We start from the raw sequence: 9,602 nt of genomic DNA on the forward strand, positions 1-9,602 counted from the left end.
TTATCATTTTTCATATAAAAGTCGACGTAGCACTCTCCCAAAGTTTTGACATGAATAAATTCATTCATATCCAATGATATGTATGAATCAGATAAAAAATTCTTTAATTGTTAATCTAGCACATAAAAATTTTCACAATGGATAATAACACTTTCAAAAGTTCGAACTTTCAAATAAGTTAAGGAAAAAATACATGAGTTCTTGATAATATATATCTTATATTATCTTGAATAATTTGATTGACAAAATATATAAATATATTTAAAAATTTTAAACTATTAATAATGCATGTAACTGATCATCCTTTTATTCTTGGTATACTTGTTGCATCATTAAATCAACATCAAAATTAAAGAAAATCAATCCATATATATATATAAATTTCTCATAGGGGTCTACACGTTAAATAAAAAGGATGTTACACGCCCTTAAGAGATCCTAAAGCTTACTAAAAATACTACATTTGAAGTAAAACCTAAGAGAATAAACAAAGGAAAGAAAAAGAAAACTAACAAAAGAACAAGTTGGGGCGATAAACAGTAGGAAAAAGTATATTCACATACTATAGGAGGCAGACGAACAAACCAACCAACATGTAGGAAGAGATTAGAAAAAGAAACCTGCAATAAATGAAAGAAACAAAATCCACCAAGCTACAAGCAGAGCCAACAAGGAGCCCTCCTCAATGATGACAACAACAATAGGCCATGCAACCCTAGAAAAAAAGACAAACAACAGTCCCCAAAGAAACACAGCAATTCAAGCAGGATCATAAAATCATCACAGTACTAGCAACCAACATAGGCCCAAAACACCCACCACAAGGTAACCAAGAAAACATTGAGAAAACAAACATCATCCCACATAATTTTTATATTATTGATCATATTCAATAATTAGGGGTGTAAATAAATGACTTGATTCATCAATCTAACCGAAACCTAACTTGTAAAATCCAAGTTCGAGTTGACCTGTTTAATAAATATGTTTGATTCATGTTAACTTTTCCAACCAATTTAACCAGATCAAATCAGGTTGACCCACGAACTCATTTTTGGGCTGAAAATAACATTTTTAATATATTTTTTTTTATATTTAGGTATAATCTTCTTGTTTTAAATCAAATATCATAAACGTATAATTTTAATATTATTGATCATAATAAATAATTAGATATGTTAATAAATGACCTGACTCCTCAACGTGACCCAAACCCAATTCATTTTTTGGATGAAAATGACTTGTTTAATCTTTTTTTAATTATTTTTCATCTGTACGAATATTTTTCTATTTTTAATTAAATATCTTAAATTTTATAATTCATAAATTTAATATTTTTAATCAAAATGGTATAACTGATCAAGTTTGAATCATTCGGATTATTAGTAAGTCGGATTAGAATTGATGTTTTAGGTTGGCCCAAAACTCAACCCGTCAACCCATTCTCTTCATCAATTATCAGAAAAAAAAAATAAGAAGAAGAGAATAACCATTCTCTTCTTCTAGTAGTAAAATTCATTTTTCCACGGTAGTATTATAATTGCCCCGGGGCTGATGGCACTTTTAGGAATGCACACGAATGGCTATAGTTGTCACATATCAAAGATAAACATGCCAAATATACATCATCCTCGATTAAATTACTCAAAAACCTGTGAGCCACATAACACGTCAAGTTAGCACTAAAGGTTTCTTAATACTACTTTTTAATGTAATTTTCTGATTCATAAGTGGAACAAGCCAAATGCGTAGAGTTCAGGATGCTCAAAACTAAGGAAGCCCCAACAAAGCCAATACAATAATTAATGGCACGCAACTCTTCTTGGTCTATTAGTGGAGAATTTTCACTATCAACCTTCTATCCCGAGTTCGAATCTCTCTACTACGGTGTTAATTATTCTATGCAGACTCCAAACGACGTCCGGAGACAACCCAAAGTGCGCTACATCACCCCTGTGTTCAGTACTGTGGTTCGGTACTATTGACGTGTCGCATTTTGATTGATCTCACTATCAACCTTCTATCCCGAGTTCGAATCTCTCTACTACGGTGTTAATTATTCTATGCAGACTCCAAACGACGTCCGGAGACAACCCAAAGTGCGCTACATCACCCCTGTGTTCAGTACTGTGGTTCGGTACTATTGACGTGTCACATTTTGATTGGTCTCCGGATGGCGTTCTGCGTCTAATATCCGCACATAATAATTTCTCCTACTACGGCCTCGCCTCTTCAGTGGGACAAAGCAAGTATGAGCCCGATGTGAATGGGTGACCTCGCTGGCCGGTTCCACTGAAATATTAGTTATGCTATCAAACACTACCTTTGAAGTGACAAAATCTTAAATTTAAATTTTAAATGTATAATATCTATATAAATTTATCTTAATTGATCTAAATGTTCTATTAAAAAAAATAATGGCAAAAGTTGTCGCCATGTAAGATAGTTTGTTACAGAAGACCTGGCTGAATTCCAGGTGTTCTCATGGTTTCGGAAAAGACGGGAAGCACGAAAAGCACTGCATTTTATTCGGAGATATGACAAATACTCTGAACTTGTTATAAGCTGGATCAACATCTTGATTGCATATCACCAAGAAATGTAGCTATCATAGTCGATAAAAATTAAATTTTTATAATTATTATGGAGTGGGTTTATATGAGAGAGTCAAACAAGATTGGAATTAAAAAATTTAAACAGAATAATATCTGTCGTCACTTGAAAGCAAATCAAATTGTATATTTGCAGTGCATGTTGACTTCTTTTTGATATGGTCAAGATCAGAAACTACACACATGCTTGAGAGGTTAAAAAAATCTACTAACTTGATTTGATTCCTGAACATATGAAAGTTGAGGCAACAAAGATGTGATAGGACAAGAAGCTGGGAAGTGATTACCAGAACATCCCATTAAAGTTTGAAAAAGCTAAAGTGAAGTTCAAAAGGGCTTTTAACAATGGGGAGAAGAAAGGAAGGATTCAACAACAAAACGCTGTGAAATTTGAAATGCCCAAATTATCGTCTTGCCCACTTCCCCTTTGTTTACTGAAAGTCTTATCTTCTTAATTTTACTGTACATCTTCTTCGGGCTTCAGCGGTAGAGCAACAACTCCCTATGTGGCTCCAACACCAAGGAAATCAATGAAGGGCAAGCTCATCTTCTCCCTGTCATTGTCGCCCTCTTCAAGGATAAAGGCATTGCCTTTCTTATGGATCACTGAACCAGTTGCTGAAGCTTCAGAATTTGTATCAGAGTAGCCGGAGTGATCGGTACCTGGTACTAAAACCAGGGGGTGAACATGATCAAAGTAACTTTCAGAATCAAATGGCCTCTGAGAACATCCATATCCTCCAGTCGCAACTTTTTTATCAGATCCTGAAATGAGGATTTAATGAAGAAGGTCAACCATAGAAGCAAAGCAAGGAACTTTTTTAAGTTTCAGAAAAGAGGGAGGATCATACCAGTTAGATACTGGAATTGCTGGGGTTTCTTTTGATGAATATGTCTGGTGAAGAATCCATGACCGGGAAAGCTTCTGTACGGAGATGAGTTGAGGGAGAGGTCAGTGCCGGTGGACAAAGACTCATCTCTATTGCTGGAGATGGTGGATTCTACAATGCAAGCATTGTTACAGTAGTGCACCTGCAGGCCCTTATCAAATGCAATAGCTGAAGAAGAAGAAATGGAGTTTGAGGGCTTTCTCCTTCTATGTGCGTTGGAAAGCTCCCTGTGCCTCCTTGCTATGATCACATGCCAGTGATTCTTCACAGCATTATCAGTTCTCCCTGGGAAAAACCTGGCTATGAGAGCCCATTTGTTTCCATACAGTCGGTGAGCTGAGAGAAGCCTTTCCTCTTCCTCCTCCGTGAAGGCCTTCTTGTTAATTCTTGGGTCCAACTGGTTGAACCATCGCAGCCTGCAGCTCTTCCCTGCGACCATGTTGATCGAATAGAAGAATAGAAGCGTAGAGAAAATGTTAAGAAACTTTTCAAGCCTTACTCTGCTAAAGAAGTTTTTCAAACAATGTAGCAGACAAAAAAGGGAAATAGAAACGGTAACTCTCATAAAAGAAATGTTTTTACCTGATCTTCCTTCAAGATTTTCAGCAATAAGATTCCAGTTCTGTGGACCATATTGGGCAACAAGCTCCCTAAGTTTGGCATCCTCCGCTGGCCTCCAATGGCCTCTAGCGCAGAGCTTGGACTGCCCGCTTTCATGTTCTCCTTCAAGTTCTTCACTCTGCCCATTCTTCTCACTTCCATAAGAACCTGATCCACCACTCAAACCCTCAAGTCCCCAACCGGGAAGAACCAGCTGCTGTTGCTGTTCCAGTGGGAAGCCAGTCTCATTCACCTTCCCATCTCCCTCTGATGGAAACAGAGGAGACGGGGGTGGAGGAGAGAACTCCATGGCTTTCAATCCTACTTTTCACGAAAAAAAAAAAAAGATCTTTATTGAATCTTACAACAAAAGGAAGGAGCTTTCGACCTTCTCCCAAATGGTTTCTCAGGGAACTACCATCCAAATACTCCGGCCATGGAAAATTTTTTTTCTTCCTAGTTGCTTTGGTCTTCGAAAAACTTTAAGCTAAAACAGAGCATTCAGAGTAGATCAAGACGAGTAGTGGAGATGAAAGGGGTTAAGACTTAAGAGAACCCAAGTTGGTCTCGGGAAACAGAAGAACAAGAGAAAAACAGCCTCGGTGGAAACGAAACCTCCATGATTATCTCTCCTCTCCCTCTCTCTCTCTCTGCCTCGCTTACTTTGAGACTGATTGCTTTGCCCCTGAGAGCATTGGGGATCGCATGCAGAGGATCAAGGAAAACCGCTCGTGTGGTTTGTGGGCGGCCTCCCCTCTCTTTATAATAACAGGGCTATTCGTCTCGTCTCGCTGCCCTGTACAAAACAACCATGAAATTGTCATTTTGCACTTTTTTTTCCTTTTTATAAATTTAATTTACACATCACAAAAAATCAATAATTAATATATTATAATTATTTTATTTCCCTATACTGTTTCCTTACCTCTAGGGCTGTAAAAATCGGGTCTAGGGTGAAGTTCGGGTCCAATCAGAAACTGACCTGACATTGTTTGACCCGACACGAATCTGACTCACTTTTTTTGCAAACGGGTCGAATTTTGAAATTATTTAGAAATGAAGATTTGAAATTGCTTTGTAAAATTACCCCGGAATGAATAATAATAATAAAAAAAATCGTTCAAGCTGAATTTTCAAATTTTTTTTGCAAAATAAAATTTAAAAATATAATATTTTTTTGAAGAATAAAATAAAACCAAAGCTAAGAAAGGAAATATTGAACTTCCTGTTTTCAAGTGCTGGACTATGATGGCCTTCAATGAATCTGAGTGCATGATGACTTACTCATCAATGCAATGGGCCTATGAATATAACTGCAATGTTTCGTGTACTTGAGATATAACTTCTATCACTGAGACCTCCATACTTTTTTTTATTTTTTATTTTTAAAATAATGTTACCGGCAGCTCTATTGCTTTTATAAGGCATTCATTGCAAATAGGCTTATAAATGTTTACAGCAAAAATAAAATTAAGGGGTTAGTGTACAGAGTTGGAAAGCACGTTGAGACAGGCTGAAGCCATATAGGCTAGTATCCAATTTGATTCGAGCTTTTTTTTTTTTTTTCAAAATTTAAAAAAAAATTGATTTCATTTATGCCCCATTAAATTTATTTTTTTAATATTCATCTTCAAAATGATTTTTAAGTCTATTCAAACAAATTTCTTAATTTCAAAATTTATATATTGATGAAGTTTTTTGCATAATTTTATGGTCTTGTATTTGATATAATTTTTTTTTTTAAAATAAGGATCAAAATGGTTCTCTGACAATTTACGAAAGACTAAAATGATCGCTAATTATTTAAAAGTCCTATTTTAATTTTGTAACTTTTTTTTTTTTTGGAACAGAGTATCCATCTGCTGCCACCCCAAAAAGAGTGTTTAGCGGTGTAACTAATCTTTGGCTGACCTAGAAGAGGCACCAACCTCAAAAACCGCTTGGCCTGCACTTGATTGGGCCCCACTTAAGAGAGGCTGCCACTCGAGGGGAATCGAGCACGGGTGAATTAATCTAGTTAGATTTTTTTTTTTTGATATAACTCATATAGGGGCCTACGCAACAACAACAACAACATCAAGCCTTTATCCCACTACGTGGGGTCGGCTACATGAATCTTTTTTCTCCATTGTGTCCTATTAAAGGTCAAATTCTCGTTTAAATCTAATAAAGAATGATCATTTATAATATTTTCTAACCAAGTCTTTTAGGTCGGCCTCTACCTTTCTTAAGATAAATCAAATCTAATACCTCTAACTGGCTCATTGGAAGGCCGCCGTTTTATGTGACCAAACCATCTAAGACGATTATCTCTAATCTTATCTTCTACTGGAGCTACTCCAACCTTTTCACGTATATGCTTTAATGAATCAAAATCTTTAATACAATAATTAAAGATTAATATGTTGTTAAAAAAAAAAGAGAGAAAGTGGAACGAATCTTTGGCCTGTTCAGATTAGTTGGAGTGGGGCCAACCCACATTCTAATTTGGTGCAACTCAAAGACTAATGAGACATTTTTTTACATAAAACCACCAATATTAAGGTTGGGCTGGCACTTTGCCAGTGGCCAATCGGTGATTTCTTAGTGGTATTTTTCTCAACGATCACGTGCCGCACGTGAAACTGGAGCTTACAAACACATTTAGTCAAAACCTCATGCTTTTAACTAATTTGTTTACGAATTTTTTTTGTATTATAATTTTTAACAAATATTTAAAAAATATTATGTGTACAGCTCTCTGATTTGATGATTATATGTAATTCATTGGGTTTTTTTTTTCTTTCTGATTTAAAAAAAGGAGTAATTTATATAAATTATATATTTTTTAAAATTATTAGAAAAAAGTAAAATCATCAAATTTATAAGAAAAAATACAAGTAGATGAGAATGTAAAAATTATTGATTTTTATTTTAATTAATTAATCAATTGAATGAGAGCAAGAAGTCAAATTAGATATTTTTTTATAAGAACTGGGTATAATTATAAATTGAGGGCGTTTAAGATCAATATTTGGCCACGCTTACTCTAATATGAGTATGTGACTTCTTCCCTTTGTGCAGCCGAGCTTCTAAATATGCTAAAGGATGATATTCTATATTTGATAATAGCTTAAGTATCAAATAACTTTCTTTCCTATAAAAATTTTACCTAAAGCCTATAAATGTGACTCCAAATAAGGAGTAATTATTACGTCCGGACAAAAAACGGGTAATCCGGACGTATACCGAGCAATACCGAGTACTTAATACCGAATTTCAGGTGATGTGGCGCGTGATTATTGCTCTCTGGACACATCGGTGGCCTGACATAATAATTGCTCCCAAATAAGAGGGTTGAGGTTAGTAATTTTTTTTAATGACTAAGAATCTCTTTGAAACAGCTATAATTTTTTTCAAATATTTTTTTAAATTATTATGGGAAGAATGATTTTTTTAAAAGCTTTTGTATAAAAGAACTTCGTAGCACATAAATTTTATAAAAGTAGGAGCTAAATAGAAACTCCAATTACTATTCAAATAGATCCTAATTAAATCATTTACTAAATAAGAAGATGATTAATGTTTCATTTGAGATTGTTTTCTAAAACATTTTAATGGTACAAAAATTTCTTGAATTGAGAAATTTTGAACCAAAAAATTGTTTTAGAAAGTAGTAAGAAAGTTGTTCCAAACGAAGACTAAAAAATACCCTTCTCCTTCCTCATTCTTCCTATACTATATTTCATAACAATAGATTTAATAGCCAATCCAACTCTCTAATTCCAATTGATTATCAAAATGGATATTTAATGATCCAAGGAGCAGCTACCTCATATATTCATGTAAGAATATACTTTAATTCATATATCGCAACAAAACATAGAACAATTTGAACACACAAAATAAACTTTGGGCCTCACCAAATAGGCTTTATACCTCACTTTCCTTATATTTACGTGCATTATATTTCTTCTTCTTCTTCTTTTTTGAACCGGGCAATCTACCCGTTGCCATCGTGATTTGCGGCATAACTAATCGCTCGGCGAGCCTATGAGCAACCAGCCCCACAGGTGCAGAACCTATAGTTATTTTCTTTTTTGTTCGAATGAAAGAAGTTGTTGGCTATGAAATGGTTAAATATCTTTTAAAGATAAGAAATTGATCCATTTGTCCTAAAAAATGACTCACAATTGCAATAAGAAAATTCAATAGCTATTACGTAAGATTTACCAGATTAATGATGATGACTAAAGAGTTTATGATGAACGGTAAAGTTTGAAGTGACTCATAAAAAGCTTTTCAGAGGTCCATTAAGCTAGCAATCAAAGAGCGATGTAATTAAATATCTTTTTGGGTTTTTAATGAAGATACATAAATTGACTCATAGGAATCTGTAAATCTAGGTTTCGTTTGGGATGACTTTTGGTCATTATTTTTTTGCCGCTTTTACAAAATTTTGCACTAAAAAATTGTTATAAAAATAGTAAGAAAACTGTTCCAAATAAAACATTGGCATTGAGTCTCGTAAAAATAACTAAATCTTATTAATTCTCTTTCAAATTTATATGTGATACATCCTAAAAAGTTTATCTTGATTAGTCACGAATTTTGAGGAAAATCAAGTAAAAAACTTTCAAAATTAAATATGGGATCATCCAAACTCTGATTTCAACAAACGTATAGTCGAACTGAACGTCTCGGAAATGCAAACCCAATGACACCAAATTCAACTCAATCCGAGCTCAAATGGGTCCAAATCAAGAACCCAAAGGGCTGTTGTAAGGTTTGAACCACAATTTAGTTTACAAAATGGTTTCCAAACATCACATGCTTATAATAAAATCAAGCGGCACGACAAAAAAAAAAAAAAACCAATGAACCCAAGATCCCTGAACTCCGACTTCATCAAGACCTTCAAATGTCTAACAAACGGTCCACGATCAAGGGATTCAACATCGGCCGTCCATCAAAATCACTTCCCATTTACCCTTCATCATCTTCCTATTGACATGCCATGCCATTCTACGAAATCTATAAATAGACACATCCTTCCTCTTGAAAAGGGACCCCAAGAAAGAGAGCAAGAGAGAGATCGGAGATCGCTCTTTCCCTTAGCTTCTCCTCGACCATCGACCGGAGTTCCGCCGAACCACCACCTGAGGCCCGGAGTTATGCCAGATTACCACCTAGGCTCGGAGTTCTGCGGGACCACCATCTGATGTCCGGAGTTCTGACGAACCACCACCTGAGACCCGGAGTTCTTCCGGACCACCACTTGAGGCTCGGACTTCTACCGGACCACCACCTGAGGCTCGGAGTTCTGTCGGACCACCACCTGAGGTCCGGACTTCTGCCGGACCACCACATGAGGCCCACTCCTGCCAGACCAACACTTGAGGCCCGAACATCTGCCGGACCACCACTTGAGGTTCGGACTTCTGCCATACCACGACTGAGGCCTGAAATTTTGACCGGACCACCACCTAATCCCCGGACTTATCCCAAACCACCACCAGAG

At 35.7% G+C, this 9,602-nt stretch overlaps 1 protein-coding gene across 1 annotated transcript; it reads right to left on the reverse strand.

Moving 5' to 3' along the window:
• Positions 1-2,799: 2,799 nt before the first annotated feature.
• Positions 2,800-4,835, reverse strand: LOC110108672 (transcription factor CSA). The gene is made up of 3 exons (XM_020839420.2): positions 4,085-4,835; positions 3,464-3,931; positions 2,800-3,377 (listed from the first exon to the last, which is right to left on the reverse strand). Exons 1-3 carry the CDS (start codon positions 4,410-4,412, stop codon positions 3,115-3,117), a joined length of 1,059 nt encoding a protein of 352 aa, XP_020695079.1. The 5' UTR covers positions 4,413-4,835; the 3' UTR covers positions 2,800-3,114.
• Positions 4,836-9,602: the final 4,767 nt, after the last annotated feature.

This window comes from Dendrobium catenatum, unplaced genomic scaffold, assembly GCF_001605985.2.
Source record: "Dendrobium catenatum unplaced genomic scaffold, ASM160598v2 fragScaff_scaffold_54, whole genome shotgun sequence".
Classification (NCBI taxonomy): Eukaryota; Viridiplantae; Streptophyta; class Magnoliopsida; order Asparagales; family Orchidaceae; genus Dendrobium; species Dendrobium catenatum.

What these genes read in the sequence shown, in the direction of transcription:
- LOC110108672 (XM_020839420.2), bottom strand. Translation starts at nt 4,412, where the DNA reads ATGGAGTTCTCTCCTCCACCCCCGTCTCCTCTGTTTCCATCAGAGGGA. An exon ending in AAATCTTGAAGGAAGATCAG is followed by an intron (nt 3,932 to 4,084) that starts GTAAAAACATTT and finishes ACATGGTCGCAG; the next exon opens with GGAAGAGCTGCAGGCTGCGA. An exon ending in GCAATTCCAGTATCTAACTG is followed by an intron (nt 3,378 to 3,463) that starts GTATGATCCTCC and finishes TCCTCATTTCAG; the next exon opens with GATCTGATAAAAAAGTTGCG.